Below are 22,449 nucleotides of genomic sequence, written 5' to 3' on the forward strand. Positions count from 1 at the left end.
ACAGTTTTGATACTGAATTTTGGTGCAAACAGGCAACAAGAAGTCAGCCTGTTTGTCTGGCAAAGTGAGATGTACTTCAAAAACATACCTGAGATTTTTACCTTAGTTCAGAATGTCTATCTCAGTTGACCTGAGTTTGGCCACATATATGGTTTTGTGCATTTAAGCTGAACTAAATCTTGTAATTGCAAGGTTATGGTTGAAGCAATACACACTTCAAAAGGTGCACCACAGTTGCATCAGTGACTTGAATAATAGTGGGGATATTTGGATTTTTGCACTGCCATGTTAACCTTATTCTGAAGCAAACAAAAATACCTTGTTTCCACTACTTTGCTATTACCAGACAGAACTGATTGGCCTAAGTACTGCTGCAGCCTCCAGTTCATGAATGACATTAACCAGCTAAGAGCTAATCCTATTAACTATTTTTACAGACTCAAGTAGGAGAGTGTGAGCTGAAATACTCTGTGTGTCCAAACAAGTACAATAGAATTGTTTTAAAGATGTACAAATGCAAGTTAAAATAGTGACCTGGGCTCAGCTGTACCAACTTCTGTGATCTTCAAATGAGTACAGAAAACTTGATCCAAAAAATTTTATTTACAATTTAAATGCACATTGTTCAACTCCAGCAGTAAAACTACTGGAGAGAGTAATAGACTGGTCAAGGCATTTCATATGCTTAACACATGTGAAGAAAGTCACTTGACACTTAGGAACAAATGTAGGAAGCAGTAGGATAAGGGTGCCTTTTTCCAGCACTTCCACTTGCCAGCAGGGCAGACACATCGATCCTCTTGTGAAACCTGAAGTATTTAGACATGACCAGAAGGGCTGCTGCCAACAGTACCTCCATATCTGTACATTTCCTACAGGTAAAAGCTCCTGGGCATGCAGCTTTGGGAAAACAAAAATAAATAAAAGGTCCCTTCAAAACCTCAACATACACAATGGGTGGAAAATTCTATTTCAAACTATAGAGCATCTTGTGCTTGGAAAAAAATTGGTGTTCTGAAGTGGCCATAGTCACACCCATCTGTTTAATATCCACCAGCTGAAGTTGGCTGCTCAGATAGTATATTCTCCTACAGCAGCAGATGTTCACCTTCAGTATGCATTTCATCTCCAAAACCAGGCTGTTAGTCAGAACCCAAATCTTCAATCTCATCGTATCCGAATTCCCGCAAAACCTCCTGTCGATATTTGTCCCACGTTCTTCTCCTGTAACCTTGGTCCTCATCACTGGAGCTCTCTTCAGAGTCTGTAGAGAAGGCATCAACACTTCTAGACTATCCCTTCTTTTTACTTAAAAAATTAAGTTAATCAGAATAGTTTAAGCTTCTTGAGAAACTAATGAAGCCTGAACAACTTCTGTATGAGCTGAGGTTTGAATTGTGTTTGAAGTACTCTGGGGTAGGGATTTCAGAAGGCAGAGGAAGTGTTTCACAAGCATGAGGACCCAAATCATGGATTCCTCCTCTAAGCAAGCAAACATCTGCAATTGCAGCAGCCTCAATTTGACTTCTCAGTTTTGTCTTTTCACAAAAACAATTTCTCTTCTAGTTCCAAGAAAGATAATCCTCCTCTATGCAGATTTCACCATTGTAAGAGCAGGATGCTACCCCAGCAGCACTCAGTTAAGTTGCTTTTTTAGGGATAGCATGTAAAAAAAGAGGGGATGTACACATGCACAGCACGAAAGCAAACAGCATTTATGACAGGTGTACCTTTTTCTCCATCTTCCTCAGGTAAGAATTCATCTTCTTCAGGATAATCATTACGCCAGTTATTTTCATCATTTTCATCATCTTCATCTTCATATACTTCCTCTGGACCAGGATCATCATTTACCTGCATGTCAACACAAAGCATAATGCTGAGTGTCTGTATTTATGGTGAATGTTAAGTGGGTTTTCATCCACCTGTGCAATACTGTACAATCAGAAAGAGCCAGGAAATACTTACTGATGGAAGGCAGAAGGAATTCTGCAGTGACACAGGGCACACTGCAGAAGAGTTTGAATTGTCACTACATTCACCATAACACTTCAAATCTGCTTTAGGTGAAAAATCAGTGAAGTCACACATGTACATATTCCACTCCAGTATTTCAATGTCAATGTGTAACTTAATCGTACTCACTTCAGCAGTAGTGTGATAGCTGAAGGAAGAGAGAAAGTGTTTCAGGCTCCCAATATACAAGCCTGTTGATCAGAGGAACTGCATAACTTAAGACTAAAGCTTACATTAAACTTCCTAACTAGTCACTGAAAAACAATTTGTTATGAAAAAATATCACATATGAAGACTGCAGTCAAGTCCTCAAATACTGAAAAAGTTGTGTGTCCCCCCTTGTTCTTCTTTTCATTCAGTCATATTTACAATGACATTTGAATGGCTGTCTCTAACAAGCAAGACATAAATTACTCAAGTTTACATTCATGTGCCAAAATGTAATTGACAGTTTGAAACCAGATTCTTCTCATTACATGAGCACCATCCCTTCCATTTTATCACATGATGTCCTTTGGATCAACAGTAACCTGCAGGAACATGAGACTGGCATTTACAAAAGGCCTAACACAGAAGTCACTAAGTATACGTGTAGTGTCTATCTTAAAGGACCTTCCTTGGCATGGCAGCTTTTAACAGCAGGACTTGAAACATCTTTTGTGATCTTTTTAGTTTAGAAAGATTGTTTTTTCCACACCCTTACCCATTCATATTCTTCTCTATACGGCTGTACAGAAAGGATATTTTCAATCCAATCAGGGGCTGATGTTTCCTTATAGTAGATGTCATAAACATACTCATCTTCTTTGTCACCATGTTCTTTTTTACCATCTTCAGAAACATTTAAACGCTCACGGATCATCTCTACTGCATTGCAGAGAATTGTATCTGGATCATTCTTCTGCTGAGAAAAAAACAAAAAATGTGTATTTCCACTAAAGTCATGCCAAGTCTTACTTACAGCCAACAGTTTTCAGATGAAAAGAGAACTTACACCAAGGCAAAGAAAAAATAGGGTGGTACAAGCCCTTCCTTAAGCAGCAGCTTCATACACTGTTTCAACATTAGGGCAGTTAGGATCTTCATGGAACATTCCAACTTGCAATCTAGTTAAAGCTCCTATTAAATAGTGGAACATTTTCAGTGCAAGCAAACTCCCACAGCAGTCTGCCCACACGTACCACTCAAGAGCGACACCAAAGTACTTCAAGCACCCTGAGTTCGTAGCTGACCTGTGGGTTTGCAGTGGTTACACCGGCATCTCCCACTGTCTCCTCTTCTTGTACAATGTCAAACAGCTGGAATTTCCCACAGCAGTCTGAACTCTCATTGGCAGCCCCACTCTGCTCTGGTGAAGCATCCTGCTGAGTTCCAGAGCCGTGCCCACGGGGCGCAGCTGTGTCGGGCCTGTGGCTGGATATGACTCGGTACCGGCTCTCCTTCCTCCTCTCCTGCCTGGCACCACGCAGCTCCTGCAGGATCCGCTGCCTGCTGCCCAAAGAGGGGCGCAGCCTCTCAGCTGCCTTGTCTCGTGTGATGGCATCTTTAACGTACTTCTGAACTGGTTCGTTCTGGGGAAAGGGAATAGAATAACACCAACATAGCAAGTCATACTCCTTCCTAGAAGGGATGAAGAGCTGCAGTACCAATAATCCTAACAATATTCAAGTAACTTCTATTATTACTTTAACATAAACATAATATTCTCTTGTTACAAGGGGAGGAAAGCAGAAGATATAGAAGTCCTGTGACTGTTTCAGTTTGATTTTTAAGCAACTCCATGGTACAGAATAACTCTCCAAACAAAAATACGTGGTTTTGGAAATACAATGGATCTAAATTTGGGGTGTAGTATCCTTTAGAGTGTATTAAGAAGACCATTTCCCAAGATAGAAGTGTCTTATTCAATATAAAAGGCTGAATGGCGGATGGTAGTTGTTATCTTTGGGGGGCTGAGCTTCAGCATCTCATACAGCAGAAACCCAAGCTTTGCTTATTGCTGTTGTGTAGTTTCCAAGCGAAGAGCAGTCTCTAACTGTAGAAGAGCGAGTGGTGAGCACAGATTGCCCGGGGCTCCCTATGTGCTGTGGCCCGCAGCCGCCGAGCCCTGCGTTACCGGGCAGGACAGCACCGCCCGAGAGAGCCGCCGCTTTCCAACCGCGCCCCGCGCCGCCCGGCCTGCCCCGGTACCTTGGAGGACACGGTGGTCACCAGCTTGAAGAGGCTGTTCTCCACGGGCTCGGCCCGGCGCCGCTTGCAGGCCAGGAGCAGCGCCTCGGCCGGCTCGGGGCCGCCGCGCTTCCGCCGCACGCGCAGCACGGCCGCGCCCGCCATGGCGCCGGGGGGGCGGAGCGCAGCGGAACGGAGCGGAGCGCCGGCAGCGCACCGGAGCGTCCGCGCTGCGCCGGGCCCAGGGTTCCGTCCTGCACGGGAACGGAGAGTTCCGCGCTGCGCCGGGCCGAGGGTTCCGCCTGCACGGGAACGGAGAGTTCCGCGCTGCGCCGGGCCGAGGGTTCCGTCCTGCACGGGAACGGAGAGTTCCGCGCTGCGCTGACCGCACAGCACCGCCCTCGCGCGGGGCGCGCCGGGCCGCCGGCTCGGGATCGGCGGCGGGGGAGGGCCCGCGGTGTCCGGGGTAGATACACGCGGTGTCCGGGGTAGATACACGCGGTGTCCGGGTTATGCACACGCGGTGTCCGGGTTATGCACTACGCAGCATGTCCGGATAGATACACGCGGGTCCCGGGTTATGCACACGCGGCATGCGGAGCTGCGAGCCCGCGGCTCTCGGCCCCGCTGCGCTGTCCGGGCCCCGTGCTCGTTCCTGAGGGGAAGGCCCGCGCCTCGCCGCCCCCGGCCGCGGTTTGCAGGGCCCTCGGGCAGCTGTGGGCACTGCGGGATCGGCCCGGCCCGACGGCTCACTAACGGGATGTTCTTCCGTGAGCATTTACCGCTGTCCTGGTTTCTTTATTGCGCTGTGTTCTCCGGGGTTACAGTCCAGGTGATCTTCAGGGTCCCCTTTCAGTCTAGGACTAGGTGACAGATTTTAGCTTAAAACATCTGTTATGAAAAAAGCATAAAGCAGTCACCAGTACTTGTGGCCAAGGCAGGTGTAGTGGGGGAAATGTACAAGAGCCACAGTGATACCTGTTGTGTTTACGGAAAGTTTTGTGATTTCTTTGGGGGTTTTTTTTTCCCACAGCTGAAGCGAAAGCAAAGGTGCACGCAGTACATAAATAATACATTACAAATTGAGATTGATCATGAAGACCTTTTGTGGAAGAGCCAATCCAACCACTGGTTCGATGGAGTGGTTAGAAGAGGGTGAGGACTATGACTACCACCAGGAGATTGCAAGGTATGCTTGGAAAAGTAGCTAGTTGTTCTGCTAAAGGACACCAAAAAATGAGCAAATCCAATTTTATTTTAATGGCAGCCTGGGGGTCTGTCTTTGTAGAAGTTCCAAGGGCATGTTGTGAACAGACTGTAGAATAGTCTAAGTGTCAGTAAATGTTCCCAGTGGTGTACAGGGCAGAGCTGTTAATGTAGAGCTTTGTAAACCAGTCTCCAGGCAGTTTCCTTCTAAATTTTAAAAAATGCTTTCTTTGGGGCTGATTTGAATACTGACAGTGACTGAGTTGGGACAAAATGCCTTGACTAAAATTATTTTAAATGCCAGTACAACATATAACTGCTAGTTGTCTGTCCCTGTTCTGGCTTTTTTAGAGCTTAGTAAAATAGCCAGAGAAGGTGGGAAGATATATTTTGGGGTACTTTGGAGATGTGCAGCCCATGAAGAAATGGGAACCAGAGTAAGTCATAAAAAATAAGTCATTAGTATTCTGTCTTTCATTTCTCTGTAGGACAATGTCTGTCTCAGGTGCTATTTCACAGCTCTTTGTCCATAGGTCTGGGCCTTGGGTCCGTTGCTGTGGAGAGGATTTGTGCCAGTGGTTCATGAGTTGATTTATATGCTGATGGCTAGATCATTGAAATTACATTATCCCTTCGATTTGACAAACACTTTAAATCCTCAAAGAGTGTGTCAGTTGTATGTGCATTTGTGGGCCACAGGGACCAGTTGCTTTGCAGAATGGAGTATTTTATCTGGAATATCTTTTATTGCAGGTCACGCTATGCAGATATGCTTCATGATAAGGACAGAGTAAGTATAGGAGCAAAAAAACCCTTTTCAATGGTGAGAAAAGAGCTATTGCATTTCTCTTGAATAGCTGTCACTGTGTGATTATATGGGTTTCTCTGAAAGATTAAATTATCACATTTTTGTACTCTCTAAGGTACCAGACCTGCTCTAAGATCAACAGATTCCTTCTTACATCTGACTTTAGTGTTCTGTTGTTTACTGCAGAACATTTTTATATTCAGTAGCCAATTTTGCTGTTCTGTTTGGCATTTTGACAGAGAGCTCATTAGATGAAATTTCAAAGGCTGTAAAAGTGAAGCTGGACTTCTCAGTTTTTATAGGAGTATAAGTAAAGTCTGTTCTTTTGTGGTGTTTCTACCACATATGCAGGCATGATGAAGTCTGGAATGAGTAGTTCAAATGTTCATTTTCCTCTAGCCAGTAAGTCAGCGTTCCATCAATAATGTTTTGAAAGATTTTTGTGGTGCCTCCATGATAAATCTTGAATTCATATTGAATTAAAATGTGGAATCAGGCATTTAATAAGCTGTGTAGAGGCAGCAGGTTGTGGCTGAGTGATTGAAACAGCTACTGGAATTACATGTATCAAAGCTGTTGACTAGGATTGTTCAGAAAGGGATCCAGCAGAGCTTCCAAATGTGTACTGTTCAAAGGCTGTGTATTCCTTGGAAAGGCTTAATAAATTATTTGGAAAGGAAATATAAGCATGTATATTAATCTGTGTCTTGTGGCTGACAGTATTTGTTTTTTTCCTGTGGATGAGGCTGGTGTGCTTATAGGTCCATTTAATGGCCTGTAACCAAGAACCAGGATTTACACAGGTTTATTCTCATGTATGAACCTTTTTCAGTAGATGAAGGGAGGAATCTAAATCAAGATACTTCAGCTCTTGTACTGCCATAGGGAAAATATGACTATTTGAGTGGCCCTGCAGGGGAAAATTAATCAGAAAACCTGTAGTATCTCCCATGGATCTGATTATTATTTGCTCAGGAATATACTCAGATTTGGAAGTCATACATATGTTATGAATAGCTAGTTGATCAATGGTAATATGAACATTATGATAAATGTTGATGTACTTTAAACAGGCTGATCCTGACAGATACAGGTGTTATTGTTGAAGATGCCTTTGGTGTGACTGTTTAGGATAAGGAGTGTCTGTAAGGCCTTTTTCTGTTTATAAACTCAATGTCAAAGAATGCCAGATTTCTGCACAAAAATTAAAAACATAAATGGATAAAAGATTGCTGATTTTTTTTTTCTTTTATTTCCCACAGAATGTGAAATATTACCAAGGTATTCGTGCTGCAGTGAGCAGAGTTAAAGAGAGAGGTGAGAAAGCAATTGTGCTGGACATAGGGACTGGCACAGGACTCCTGTCCATGATGGCAGCTTCAGCTGGGGCAGATTTCTGCTATGCTATTGAGGTGAGCATTTGTTAGAGGTTGCACATATTCAACATGTTCTTTGTGATGCTCTTATTTTCAGGCTATGTACAGTCTCTGTTATTTTTGTTCTGAATTAAACAGAAATTCTCTTCACAACTACACTGTTAATACAAGCAGGTTTTTGGCATACTTCAGTAACTGTTTCAGTCCTGGTTGTTTTATTTTCATTCACACAGTGTCTGGAGCACATGTAAGTCTTTAGTGGCTTCTGTTGATGTATGTATACATATCTTTATTTTTACAAAAAATGAGCTTGTTTAACATAAATGCTACAATATTTATGTGTATACTTGTGTTTAAAAAGTTAAATTGTAGCTTTTGGAGGCAGCTGATAACTCTAGCAGTAAAGCTCTGAATTTTTCAAGTGAGGCTTGTTACCTTGTTTCATGGAAGTGAACTTCAAACATAGGAAAAGATACAGAAGATGTTAATTTTTTTCAGAACTAAATATATTGCATTTTGCTTTTGAAAGCCGACTTGAGTGGTACCATTTTGTTACTCTCTTTCTGTTCACAGGTGTTCAAGCCCATGGCTAATGCTGCTGTGAAGATAGTGGAGAAAAATGGTTTTTCTGACAAGATCAAAGTAATCAACAAGCATTCCACTGAAGTCACAGTTGGCCCAGGTGAGAAAAATAGGCTAGGCTTAAAAATTGGCAAGTACCTGAAAACCACAAAGGAATATGTCTTACTGTTGTTTCTTACATGTTTTTTAATTGAAACAAGTGCTTCAAGAACCCTGAGGGGGCTGGGGGGGTTCAGGCTGGAGAAGAGGAGTCTCAGGGGAAACCTTATCTCTACAACTACCTGAAAGGAGGTTTAGGCAGGTGAGGGTTGGCCTCTTCTCCAGGTGACAGGATGACAGGAAACGGCCTCAAGTTGTGCCAGGGAAGGTTTAAATTAGAGATTAGGAAATTTTTTTTCACAGAATGAGTTGTAAAGCACTGAAAAGACTGTCTGGGGAAAGGGTGGAGTCACCATCCTTGGAAGTGTTTAAAAACTTGTGGATATGACACTTGAGGAAATGGTTTAGTGGTGAACATGGTGATGGTGCTGGGTTACTGGTTGGATTTGAGCCTAAAAGTCTTTTCCAACTTTCAGGATTCTGTGATGCTTTACATTCTAGAAAGTAACACTGGAAATCTACTTCAAAAGAAAGTGTTCTGGAAATACCTCAGCCGTTTGTATTTCAAATGGAAAATAATTTCCAGTCTTCAGCAGACTCTCTAACAGGAATAATACTTGTGTATTCAGGATAGCATCTTCTTGAAAGACTTACATAAAGATTTAACACTACAGTATTAATTTGTGTCTTTTAGATGGAGATATGCAGTGTCGGGCAAACATCCTGGTAACAGAATTATTTGATACAGAGCTGATTGGAGAAGGAGCTTTGCCAAGCTATGAGCATGCACACAAATATCTTGTACAGGTAAGAAAATAGGAAGTGTGTCATATCTATCAGTAGAGACATTCTTTGCCTTTTTTTGAATTAGGATAGAGATTATACAGGACTTAGGCTTCTGTATCCCTTGGTAAATATGCCATCACCTCTGCTAGTTTCTTATTCAGTCAATAATTTACTATATTCATTCCTATAATAAAGCTATTTGAGTTCATATTGTAAATCACAGGCTCTGAAATTACACCTAGTTGCTTTATGTTGAAACCAATAACTTGCTGGTTAACAAAGGTCTTTCAGAAAGATGTCCAGTTTTGATTTGAAGCTCTCCTTAAATATCAACTTTGTCCCAAGATGTTTTTAAAAATCTCCAAAATTTGATGAACTTCACCTCCCAGGCATTGGTTCATTTTTGGCTGGTTTTTTTTTTTTTCCTGCTGTGCTCTTACTACTCCATATGCATTTTGCATGTGAAAATATTTTAAATGCTGTATTTAAATGATAGTCTTTTTTTGGACTTATAATCTATGGTTACAATTTTAGGGCTTTCTCTTTCACATTTTCTAGTATTCTCCCTTAGTTACATGGATGGCAGAGCTTTATTTAGGATTCCAGGTTTCCATTTACCATTTTGAAAGACACCATATAAAGACAATAGCACTCCATAACTTTGTACTGCTCTCCATATAGAACTCTAAATTGCAACTGGTCTTTTTTTCTGTAAAAGCGTTGTTTTTGGACTTCATGGTTGGCTCTTAGCTCATACTGGGATTTTTAGGAGAATTTATATGTTTTCCACTCTTTAAACATGGATACAAAGTTGTCCTTGCATAAATATTTGAGCCATTATTTTTCTTATTTTCTCATTGCAATCAGCAACTCTCTTATTGTTGATGGCTTAGTACTTACCTGCCTTGAGAAGCTCAGACTGGCTCTTATTTCAGAACAAGAATGGAAATGTAAGTTTAACTGAGGCTAGTAAATTGATAGTGTTGCATGGTTAATGAAGTGATCTGGCCTTGATGAACCACACTGAACAGGATAGATATGTGTATTCTGTTTCACAGAGAGAAAAATTGCTCTGGTGTTACAAAAGTCTCTAAAATAACTCATATTTTATATTCCAAAGCTCCCAGTCCAACTTTTCTTTAAATGAGTTTGCCTTTCAATTGGTTTAATTCTCACTCATGTTAATAAGTCAAACTTGTTGAATGTGTTTACCCTTTGTTTTGAACATTCAGGAAGGATGTGAGGCAGTGCCTCACAGGGCAACAGTGTATGTCCAGTTAGTGGAATCCAGAAGAATGTGGTCCTGGAAGAAACTGTTCCCTGTTCATGTTGAAGCAGAGGATGGTGAAAAAATTCTTGTTCCGCCTTCAGAAATGGAGAACTGTCCAGGTGTTCCTTCTGTTTGTGATATCCAACTGAACCAAATGCCTTCAAGTGACTTCAGTACCCTCAGTGATGTGGTGACAATGTTCAAGTAAGGGAGACACTGTTTTGTTCAAAACAGAGTTATCCTTTTATGCCTTTCATATAAGCTGTGCATACAGCTTAAGAAACTGGTGAGAGTTTCTGAAGAATTCTTTTTAAAATTTTCTTCCCATTATTTCTTTTTACAATTTTCATGCCTCCCTGCAGTGTGGACTTCAGTGAGCCAGTACAGAGTGCTTCTACCTACTATAGAGTGCAGCTGGAGCCTGTGAAATCTGGCAAGGCACAAATTGTACTTTCCTGGTGGGATATTGACATGGACCCCCTTGGGACGATAAATTGCACAATGGCTCCCTACTGGGTAAAACCCACTTCTGCTTTGCAGGTAAAATACTGAGCCTTCATTGTCAGATGACTGAGCAGCTCTTTGGAGTACTGGGGGATTTAAGCAGCTCTGCCTTAAATTGCTTAGGAACTTTGCTAATATTTAATGTATTGGAAGATGCTAATTGTAGAAATTTCAGCTGTGGTATGTGCCCATTTTAGCTTTTCTTTAATGTTAATGTTTTATGAGTAAAAAAAGAGTAAACTTTTGTATAAAGCTTAAAAACTGCAACTGTCTTCCAGATATTGTTATTTCTTTTACGTTCAAGAAATACAGATTTCCATATCTTTCCTTAACTAGTCTCTATCCCTGGTTAAAATATTAGTCTGTGGTTTGCTTCCATGTAGTTCTTCTATTAAATTTCCTGATGTAGGAAAAGGCTGATGTAGGAAAGTGCTGGATTGATATGGATAATTACAGAAATGCTATCACTATTAAGTCAGATTGTTGTGTTTTTGTGTAAATGTATTTATCAGTAGGATGAACTTAGTCAAAAGGAAATTACAAAATGATTGATTGTCTACACTTAGCATGTTTGAGAAGAAAATTTGAAATTATCAAATTGGAGGTGTTCAGTCAGTTTAGAATGACTGATCAGCATAGGATATTTGCAGTGCAAAAACCAGCCTTTTGAAACACAAAATAGTTGTGCTGTGATCAGAGTGACACTAAGTGACATAATTCTAGATGCATGAGGCTGTCAGCAGTTTGATACAGGTTTCTAACACAAGTGAACTGTGGAGGTGAAACAGCTTTAACAAATGCAAAGCAATTTTGGGATGTTTTTCATTTAGTTGAAATAGAGGCTTGGCCAGTGAGCAAGCCAATGGTCTCGGGTTTATTCTGTTTCAAGAAATCAGTATTATTCAATATGTAATATTGGTCTTTCCAGCCTTGCTAACTTGAACAAGATTTTTTAAATTAATCATGCATTTTCAAAGTTGTGCCCATTCTTCCGAATTGATTTCTTGCTATTTGTTTACTTTCTGTTTGCTATTTATGAGTGAGTTCCTAAGGTTTTGTGTATCAACTCTTTTCAGTGGAGAGATCACTGGATGCAGTGTGTTTATTTTCTTCCACGTGAGGAGCCAGTTCTGCAGGGTGAGAAGTTGTACCTGACTGCCTGTCGTGATGAGTACTCTGTGTGGTACAACCTGCAGAGAGCCAGGTAACAATCTGTGTGTGAAAAAGGCTGCTATCTTACTCCAAGCTGGAGAATTTGCTGCTCTTAGAGCCTTTTGTAGAAGAGCTAGATAAGAACCTAAAGAGTAGAAAAATATTAAAGCTGCTTCTTGAGCAATGCACAGGTGGAAAATACATTTATGCATAAAAACTCAGTTGGACTGCAAGCTTCTCTGTATGCATTCTCTGACAAAGAAGCATAAAACACTCATGGTTGATTTCTGGAAATCCTAAAATACAGCCCAGCTGAAGTGGCATACAGGTAAAGAAGTGAAACAATTGCCATTCTGTTTCCATTTTTTATTTTCTTAATCAGCACTGTCTTTTTGAGATTACTGCCTTTTGCCCAGATTAAAAAGAACTTAATAATGTTGGTTGTAATGACAATAGCAGCAAACATTTTCAAAACCAGTGCTAGCTTTTAAATGTTCTGATTTGCTTTGCCTTTTTTGCTTAGGAATCCAACATCCAAACAAGTAACTGCTGAAAAGGCAAAGCCTAAAGTACCTAACCATCATAGTTATTGGGAAAGTGGGGAGTGGGGGTTGGTCTTGGATTTGTGTTTTAAAGAAGGTGAGAATTCTTTTTGGCCACTTTTCATTTGGAAATGCAGAGTTACAGAAATGTCTCTGGAGAACCAGTAACTTTGAAAAAGTGACAGCAGAGTTCATATTCATTACTGTGCACATCAGCCAAAATGCATAAATGTTGGTGTTTGCAAAAATATGTTACTGACGCTGTAGTTGATACTACACTGAAATTTTTTACAGAGAGGGGGAGAACAAAGCAGATGAAGAGGAGCATAAAGCAGATGTTCCTGTGGAGAGTCCTGTGTGTAGGTGTCGTGCTCACCTGCTCTGGAACAGGCCCCGCTTTGGGGAGCTGAACGACCAGAACCGAACACGCCAATACATCCAGGCCCTGAGCAAAGTGAGTGCTTGCTGCCTGCAGGCTTTACTGGCTTCTCTGGTGGATGCACATAGTGCAGGAATTAAGTGTATTTTTCTTACATCAGCAGATGGAAGTTATAAGTTTTCTTGAAAACTTGAGTATTAAATTTTTAAATGGTAATCAGCCACTTTTGCATAGAATTTGTAGCAGCTCTGCGTGTTAGATGTAGTATTGGTAGTTGAATAAAGGCATCCAATACATTTTTGAGCAAACTTTTTCAGACCTAAGCCAAGGGCATTACATGAGAATTTTTTTACCATTATTTGATATGAAAGCGTTCTCTGGAATAAGAATAACAATGACTATTTGTTTGCTGTAGGTTCTGAAAACAGATAGTGTTTGCCTTTGTATCAGTGATGGCAGTCTGCTCCCTGTGCTGGCTCACTATCTTGGAGCAAAGCAGGTACAGTACTTTGTCCTGTTTTTCAGATCTTTGTATTTTGGCTTGGCATTTTTCTCTCATGTAATTAATTTCCATTTCATTATTTAACTATTTGCAGTGCCTCTTCAGGGACAAGTGAGGAATAGGCTCACATTGTGTTGAAGGGAAGGTTAAATTCATCTCTGGTCAAGCTGAGGTCTAGGAAGATAATAATCACCAGATTTGACATTTACCAATGTGTGGTTTTGAGGGAAAGTGCTGCTCCTCATTCCCCATTGCTTCCTGTTTACCATCTTATATCTTGTTTATTTGAAAACACTCTTTCTATGGACCTAAATGTCTGGCAGGGTATTTTTCTCTTATGTTTGCAGTTCCATAATTACATTTATTACCTACTCCAGAGTGGAGATCTGTAAGAGCCAAGTAGGAAGCAGTAAGAGTGCTGGGTCTGTGTGTAACTGAGAGCTGCCTGGCTGTCTCACATATATGAATGCCCTACTTGACAGGGGGCTCTTCAAACTAAAATCTGTTTGAGTTGAACTGAATATCTGGGAATGTGTAATGTGATATAATCCTGAGGAATATAGCATATTGCCTAACAATTCATCATTTTGGATAAAAACTAATTTTTTTTCTTACTGCAAAAGACTTCTGAGCACTTTCCAGCTGATACAGTCAGGTCATGTTAAGCAGTATTTACAATTTGGCACACTGGTAATGTGCTTGCATTTGTTCATGAGTAAATACATGCTTAGAACAAATGTTAATATGCTGTGTGCAACTTAAAAATAAAAAATAAATATTTCCATTCTGTTGGGATTTTTTTTTCTTGTATAGCTATGAAAACAGAATTATTTAGCCTGTTTTGGGGGGGTGTTTTGTTAAAAAAATGTTCATTATAGTAAGCTGTGGAGTAGATGCATGATTCTTATGAACTGTGCTTATTAAGGCATCAAAATGTTACTTCATTCTTCAGTTACATGCTCTTTTAATTAAAAACTTTAAAGCTAGTTTGACTAATTGTGTATTTTTCATTAGGTGTTTACATTAGAAAACTCTGCTGTGTCGTGCTTTGTCATAGAAAAAGTGAGTATTCCATTTTCTGTTAAAGCTGAATCTCTCCTTGCAGATGTCTCTTGGCTTGTCTGCTTGAGCTGCTGCTCTGCTGCTGGCTTGGCCTTGGTGATAGAAGCCAGGCTGTTTGTTTCTGAGGATTAGTGAGAGCATCCCAAAGCTTGCACCAGTCTGGCAAGCAGCACCCAGCAGTTCTGTCTTGCAGCTGAGACAGGCTGGGAGTGCCTGCTCTGCAGTTTGCTCTGCCTTGGGGAAGGGCACAGAAAGCTTTGCCAGTGGAGTGGAGGCTGTTCAGGACACACAGCTGGGGCCTAAGAAGTGGCTGGAAGCAGCTTCCTGGGGTCATCGCTGGGCTGTGGCTCCTTTAGTTGACACTGTGTTTGGAAGAGATCTGGCTCAGCCTGTGGCTCAGAAGTGCAAAACCAGATGGTGGGCTAATGAGGACTTGAACCTGGTCTCAAGGAAAAGCCAAATATGCAGTGTATTCATAGATGAAGTGATTCTTACCTTTCTTGATTATCCTTCTCAAATGCTTCAAAGTACAAATGAATGAAGGTGAAGTAACTTTTGTGTTATCTGCCTTTTTATATAGATAATTTAAAGAATACTGAGGGCACATGCTTTAGTTCCCTAAGTGTAACACATTGGCTCTAGGTGCATGCACCCTTCAAGAATAGACTTGTATCATCCTCATAAGTTACGGCAGGCAGTTTTATTAAAATTTCTTTTGGCTGCTGGGGTCTTTTCTAATTTATTTTCAGTAAAATTATTTTGGTCTCAACTGTGGCTTTTGACAGTGTGTTATTTTTGGTTTTAGTTTTTGAAAGCAAATCATCTTGAAGATAAAATTAAAATAATAGAAGCACGTCCTGAGTTGCTGAAGCCTTCTCATTTGGAAGATAAAAAGGTATGTTACAGTTGTATATTGTACTGAGTTTCAAGGGTTGGTAGGGAACAGAAGGTAAAAATTAATTGTAACCACAATGAATTCTGTTATATCCCAATTCATATAAAAAGTAGTGAGTAAATGGTTCACACCATGTACCACTAAACCTAAAGGAGAGTAAAGACTGTGGGATGGTTGTTGCTTTGTTTTTGAATGGTCTGGCTTTCCCTGCTGCATAATTGCCCCAGTAGTTAAGGCAGTTTAACTGGTTCTGCAAGGCTGCAGCTCTTTCACAGGCCACTCAAGAAGATTGCAATCTATTTGGAAGTAATAAGATATTTCAGAATTCTGTGATTCATTACAAAGCCTTCCAAACCCAAAGTGCAATATTTTCTCTTCAACTGTTGTGAGAAAATTCAATATAAAATGTGGTAACTAAACCCCCAGAACAATGTCCAGTATGCTGTACGTGCAGTGTACAGTAATAAATCCCTAGGCAGCAGTAGAAGTTTTTATCTAGATGATTTCACTTAATGTATTGCACTGGCAGCTATTGGAAAACCTAAAGAGCCTGTGTTGTGAGTTGTTGTTCTTTATTATAATGCTTTTTATCTGTTCCCTTCTTTGCCAAGATCTCTGTCCTTGTGGGAGAGCCATTTTTCACCACAAGTTTGTTGCCATGGCACAATCTGTATTTCTGGTATGCCAGGACAGCTGTGAGCACTCACCTTGCCAGCAATGTCACTGTCCTACCTCAGTCTGCTTCTTTGCATATGATGGTTGTGGAGTTCCAGGTGAGATTGTTCAGATATATACACAAATCCACTTAAAGCTGAGTACTCTACAACTTTATTGCATCTTAATACTGTCCAATATGTTCTGTACTTACTACCTGAGAAAAGAATATTTGACATCTTCAAGGTGAATTTTGCTGTTTAAACCATCTCTTGTCAACAAATCGAGTAATTTTGCCATTTAAAATGAAAGGACTGCATGTTTTAAGATATTTATTTAGATTAGAAATTGGTGAAGCATGTTAGAGTTGTAGTTATTTATACAATTAGATACTTTATCATATATAAATGTATATATAAAGTAGATACTCTGCAATATATCAGGTTTTGAAATGAGGCTTTATAAGCCTGTAGGCAGGATTCCTAATTGCATGTGGATTTTTTTTATCTGCCTGAGGCTGTGCACAGTTCTGAATATGAGCACATCTTACAAATACTTTGAAAAGTCATCTTTCAGATATTGTACAAAGTTATAAACGTAGTTTTTTCATTTATCAAGGACTTTGTAACAAAAGACTGTGAAGTGTTTACCTACCATAAAAAAGGAAATCAAGTGCTTTCATCATTTATATGCAAAAGTCCAGTAGCTTAAGTGAGGGAACTCTGGCATTGTATAAATAAATACACATTTTTTAAATGAAAGTTTCTATAATCTACCGAATTTTCACATAAACACAGCCTTCAGTTTATTTGTTAAAAATGCCAGGTCTTTTTTTGTAGTTTTTCCTCCCCTCTGGCTCACCAGCTGTGTAGTTTCTGTGTCTGAGCCTTCTCTCCCTTAACAGTTTCTTTATTCAAATGCCCTTTAACCTTGTTCTCTTACTTCTGCCTTTGATTTGTGCATGTGAAAATGGCCCCAGCCACCTTGGGGGCTAATCAATGGTGATGCACATTTTTTCAGTTTTCTACAAAAACGTACAGAGTTTAAGTGTATACTGAGTAAATAATGTAAATCTGAATCCTGTAATAGGGACCAGATATTTAGAGTAATCAGCAGTAATCAGATTAAAATAAGCAGTAAATTTTAATTCCATGCTCTCTTATCTAGAGGATTTACTTCCCTAGAACTCAAGGCATTTTCTAAGGAAGTAAGCATTATTCTCTTCATGTTCTGGATGAGGAAACCAAAGCATGCAGAGTGATGACTGAAGATTATTCACCAATCAGCAGAATGTAGAGTAACATTCCTGTCACCTAAGCCTCAGTTTTACACTTTCATATACAGGATTTGTTCTGAGATGGTTCTACATAAAATTTTCAGTAGAACATTTAACTTGTATTTTGTTCCAGTAGGCTGTGCCAAAGCTATTGCTTTAATTTTACATTATCATCTCTCAGTGGTGAATCTAGACTCAAAGACTGGTATCTGTGGAGTTTTAAAAATAACCTCTGAATTTACCAGTTCTTGTTTAGACAGAGGGAACAGACACAGTGTTGCAATGTCTCCTGCAGAACTGGTTCTGTAGGCTGTTCTGTTCTCTCAGACTGGATATGTCATCATGGTTAAGCAATTAGCAAAACCAGGAGAAAAAAATTGATGGAATTACTTGAGTTATAAACTTGTTTCATCCATAACTGCATTTAGGGAGCAGGATGCTGCCTGTCTGTTTTGGTAGTTCTGCTGGGTGTACCACTCAGAGACTCTTGCTAGTCACTGTAGTTCATGCTGTAGTCAGACAGAAATTTTAACAGGATTTGTTTAAATGTACATAGTCCTGCTGCCAGCTTGTAAAACAGGAACATTTGAGGTGAAGTGTGACAATGAACAGGTAATAAAATGTATATATCCATAACTAATGGATTTTTATGTTCTAGTAAAGAGACCATTAATGAGATCTAAGGAAAGGTAAGAGTTGAACTGAGTCAGTCTGCCCAGTGGGTTGCTAAAGTCAGTGAGGCATGGTATGAAGTGGCTGAAATGATCTCCCTCCACTTTGTGGGGCTAAAGGGAAGTGTGGTTCTCTGATAGGCTGTGAGATGTTTGATGCTACTGGGAGTACTTACCTGTGCTGGATAGTGAGAGGCTGTGAGGCTTAGAACTTGGCAAATCCATACCTAGTCTAAAGTAAAATACACACAGAAATTGTAAGAAATGTTCTTTAGAGGAGTTGAAAACAGTGATTAAAGATTTAACTGACATTAAAAAACCTTTTCCTACAATTATCTTCTGATTCTTGCAGTGTTTGTAATGGTTTAGCAATATATACATAGTATCTGGCTTGCTATCGAATTTCTAAGCTACAACTAAAATTATTTCAAGATTTGCTGTTTCCTTTAATAAAGCCAAAATCCTGTTGTTTTTAATAGGACTTATGGAGAATCCGGAGTCCATGTGGCATCTGTGAAGGTTTTGATGTTCGGACTATGGATGATATGATTAAAGTAAGAAAAACTGTTTCAGCTCAAGTCTTAGCAAAACAAAAATTCAGTTTGGCTTAATAAAGCATTTAGTGACTGTTGAACAACTTGTGTTTTAGGCAGAACACCATTGTTTGAGATTCATCTGTATCAGTTTCTAGAGCTCTGCTCTAGATTAGTTGTGGAGGAGTGCAGGCAGTTGTAGAGTGGAATTCATCTCGAAGGAGAAGAAAATTTCAATGTATTGCATTTTGAAAGTGCCCATTTCTGTTTCAGGGCTGAGGGCTCCAATCACAGCATTTGGTTTCATGTGTGTAGGACATTTTCTCTCTTGTGCCTAAGAAGTGCAGTCCTGCCCTTTTGCAGCTTTAGTGCTTAAGTACTCTGGGTTTGCATTTCTGTTGTTTTTAGTTAATTTTCTTCCTTCCTTTCTTCAGGATTCTCTGAATTTTAGGGAATCCAAGGAAGCAGAACCTCACCCACTTTGGGAATATCCCTGCAAGTCACTCTCAGACCCACAGGAAGTTCTGACATTTGACTTCACAAAGACTGTCCCACAGCACTGCCTCAGCACAGAGGGCTCTGTAAAGCTCTTACGGTCAGTTTTCCCACTGCAATAAATATTCTTGTCATCATCCATTTCTTTACCTCCTGTTCAAACTCTTTAGAGGAGTTGAGTTTAGAGCTTCTTTCTGGCAGTTTTTAATAATGTGACCTAAGATTGTGGAAGTTGCTCTGACTCAAGCTTCCTGTGGGTGTTCACAGTAGTCAATAACAATAGCACAAAGATGTTAGATATTATTAGGTTAGATAATATGTCTCTGTTTGAAAAAATAACATTTTACTAGCTCTCACCATGATTTAAAATTTAAATAGATTAATTTATAGTTTAGAGAAAATAAAACATTACCTGGATGTTTTTAATGTTTCTCTTTGTTGCCTACTGCTGAGTTCTTGCAGAAAAAGCTTCTACTTAGCTTAGCAAATTATTGTGTTTAATAATTAATAAATTATTATGTTTAATAGCTTTAAAGTTATTGTGTTAGTAGCTTTCAAGGTATATGCTATTCTTCCTTCTAACTATAATCCTGGCAATCTTTATTTTTTGCCACATCTGGTGAGATACTTTCCTTTATAACTGTAGATGGTACTTAATTCTGTTCAAACTTGAAATGCTGTTAAGAATTAAAAAAGGAGAAAGTTTTATTTTTTAACTGTCTAGAACTTGCATAGCTTAAACACTGCTGTGTTTAAACAAAATAAAATCAAGCTTTCATAGACTCCAGAGTCATCTGTGTGGGGTCTCTGTGCCTTTGCAGCAGCACAGTAGCATGACCTCTGCTTCTTGTGGAGCAGGCACTTGAAGTGACATGGTGTGTGTGGTAAATATTTCCTCTAAATTCAGAGTCTCTAATGCCATGGTATTCTGTGCTGGTTAAGTGGCTGTGCTGCTGAGCAGATGTAGTTATGACATATTCTCTTGCCTTTTTTTAGATTTCATATCTGCAAATACTTTAAAGTTTCTGCCCCCAGTTACCAACTCAGTCAGCTGTTCAGCTTTCTTTCAAGGAAAGAAGTTGTTCATGCTCTCACTTAAACACTAGTGCAGTGTTTAAGCTGCCAGGATTGTGTAAAGTAACAGGTTTTATCCACATCTCTCCTCAGGAAAGGAAAGAGCCATGGAGCAGTCCTGTGGATGGAATATCATCTTGCTGCTGATATCTCTGTTAGTACAGGACTGATGCAAATGTCAAATGAAAAGGTATATATGAATTTTAATTTATTATGTCAAAGTCTGTAGGGTTGCAGTGGGTCTCTGCTGGCCATGCTTGGGTTGTGTAGTGCCCCTTCTAACACTGTTCAAATACTCTGTCATCAGAATTACTAAAAAAATCTGTTCATGTTTTTGTGTGTACCTTAAAATGGGAGAGTCTGATTTGCATCCAAATGCTCCCTAGTTTGGAATCAAATTCAGAATTTAAATGGGATGCTAGGTCAAAGCAGAGTTTTTCCATACAAATAACCTCATCTCAGTTTAACAAAAGCAAAAATTTGGAGGGGAAGGTGTAAATATTTTTAGTATTCTATCTCAATATTCTCTAACCAAATCCATTTTTAACTCAGTGACTTCAGTGTGTGGTATAGAAGTGGGATTTCAAGTTACATGTTCCATAGTGGAGTGGATGGCAGCATAAATGATAACTGTTGGTCATTGTGTGCTCAGCTGGGAACAAGAATTCTTACTGCATTGCTACTGTGTAATAAAAATATTGTAGTTTTTGACTACTTTCATTTTTAACTTTCTCCTGTAGGGAAACTGTGAATGGAATCCCCACTGCAAGCAAGCTGTTTATTTCTTCAGCTCTGTTATTGAATCAGAGATTCTGTCAGACCCTTCTGCTGTCACATACACTATAAATTTTGACACAAAGACAGGAGAGATTGCCATGGATTTTAAGCTATTATGAAATACTTTCATTTTGCTCATATTCCCAAATTATAATAAACATACAGTATTTTTTTTATACCAGAGGGTTTGTTTTATTGTGTTCAGAGAGCAAACTGTTCTCAAACATACTTCTAACTACTTTGAATTTGTTTTCAAAATGCAGTTAGTGAGGTAAAGAGGAACCATTTCCTGGAGAAAGGTATTCTTGTGAGGGTTTATATACATATATACACATGCTTTTAATCATCTCTTTGAGGGTTTTACATAGTGTTAAGGGGCTATAAAACAGTTTCTATGAAAACAGCAGCTGCTCATTGCATGGCATATCATTGGATGAAGACACCAGGCCTTACACTGACATCAGAGAAAAGTGAGTTAAATGGAAAATGGAAAATAATTTCCAGAATGCATAAGAAAATCCCATGTCAAGCTATGTATGTATATTAGTACTATTAGTACACTTAATAAGGAGAAGGAAACAGCTTAGCTGCTCTCAGACTTGTCTAAGTTGTAGCTGATTCTAAGCTGAAATGGCCAGTGAGTTAAACTGTGGTGCAGTGATGTTCTGAGATGCTGCATTTCTGAAGAGTCCTTCACCAAAAAGTGCCCAAAATCTGGAAAGCTGTGACTGGAAATAAGAAAATACTCTATTTTCAAATAGAATTAGTACATATTCAAATTGTTGGAAGTGAACAAACTGATGGTGGTCTGTCCAGAAACAAAAGGAAAAGAGTTGTAGTCTAAGAAGCAAATCTTTATTATATATGTAATATTCAATATATGATTAAAAATATGACCTTAAACTCATTCCATCATTTATTCCATAAATAATACCTGCTGATTATGAGCTTGGCTGAGTTGTAAGGTGCTCTGTAGTAGCACATGTCCCTTACTGAGGTTTCTAAGTTGCTCTCCAGGTTACATTGGCAGCAATGGCATTGTGTGTGAGTTCTGCTTTAGATGAACAATCAATTGGTGTATCTGTTTCATATGTGTGACCTATTAAGGTTTTGATAGAAAATCAATGTCCTGCCAGCCCCAAATTGTGTCAGCCATCCACAGGGATAATAGTTACCAAAGCTACTCCTATTTCCTCTGAGCAGCAGCTTCAGCAAAGTGAAAGGAATATCATAAAGAAGGCACGAGGCAGCAGAAGCCTTCCCTACTCTGCTTTCCTGGTCACCCTGATACATCATTCTTGTGAGTAAAATTTTTTTCCTTTTTCTTTTCCTAACAGTGTGATCATATTTATAGCTCAAAAGCCATCTGAAATATTCCTAAATTTTTAGATCAGTTTTCCTGATGAGCAGAAACCCTGCAGCTCCTGCTGAAGTCTGTGAATTTCACTTTTCAAAAGTGCACTTTTAAGATGCCTAACTTTAGTCTGTCATCTCTTACAGACTTTGCTGGAATATATAGGTTGCTGTTCATGAAACAGCTGTTTTCATTTTGATACACTGTGCCTAGCCCACAGGAAGTATGCTAGCAAATCTGTTTGTTATGTGTTGTACACAATACAAT

At 39.5% G+C, this 22,449-nt stretch overlaps 2 protein-coding genes across 4 annotated transcripts; one reads left to right on the forward strand and one right to left on the reverse strand.

Annotated features, from left to right (window-relative positions):
• Positions 1 to 583: 583 nt before the first annotated feature.
• SLC7A6OS (solute carrier family 7 member 6 opposite strand) lies at positions 584 to 4,433 on the reverse strand. Of its 2 annotated transcripts, none has more exons than XM_056501091.1 (5): positions 4,207 to 4,433; positions 3,249 to 3,587; positions 2,720 to 2,917; positions 1,731 to 1,854; positions 584 to 1,264 (listed from the first exon to the last, which is right to left on the reverse strand). In XM_056501091.1, exons 1-5 carry the CDS (start codon positions 4,348 to 4,350, stop codon positions 1,143 to 1,145), a joined length of 927 nt encoding a protein of 308 aa, XP_056357066.1. In that variant the 5' UTR covers positions 4,351 to 4,433; the 3' UTR covers positions 584 to 1,142. The 2 variants fall into 2 exon arrangements, with proteins under 2 accessions (XP_056357066.1, XP_056357065.1); XM_056501090.1 differs by having other exon boundaries at positions 2,720 to 2,920; positions 4,207 to 4,364.
• On the forward strand, positions 4,342 to 21,011 carry PRMT7 (protein arginine methyltransferase 7). Of its 2 annotated transcripts, none has more exons than XM_056501077.1 (18): positions 4,342 to 4,651; positions 5,219 to 5,374; positions 6,145 to 6,181; positions 7,462 to 7,611; positions 8,149 to 8,257; positions 8,951 to 9,063; positions 10,275 to 10,516; positions 10,675 to 10,852; positions 11,893 to 12,020; positions 12,805 to 12,964; positions 13,305 to 13,388; positions 14,406 to 14,453; positions 15,259 to 15,348; positions 15,960 to 16,121; positions 18,429 to 18,503; positions 18,917 to 19,077; positions 20,145 to 20,241; positions 20,792 to 21,011. In XM_056501077.1, exons 2-18 carry the CDS (start codon positions 5,280 to 5,282, stop codon positions 20,945 to 20,947), a joined length of 2,085 nt encoding a protein of 694 aa, XP_056357052.1. In that variant the 5' UTR covers positions 4,342 to 4,651; positions 5,219 to 5,279; the 3' UTR covers positions 20,948 to 21,011. The 2 variants fall into 2 exon arrangements, with proteins under 2 accessions (XP_056357052.1, XP_056357051.1); XM_056501076.1 differs by having other exon boundaries at positions 4,582 to 4,673.
• The last annotated feature ends 1,438 nt before the right edge of the window (positions 21,012 to 22,449 follow it).

This window comes from Oenanthe melanoleuca, chromosome 11, assembly GCF_029582105.1.
Source record: "Oenanthe melanoleuca isolate GR-GAL-2019-014 chromosome 11, OMel1.0, whole genome shotgun sequence".
NCBI classification, from domain to species: domain Eukaryota; kingdom Metazoa; phylum Chordata; class Aves; order Passeriformes; family Muscicapidae; genus Oenanthe; species Oenanthe melanoleuca.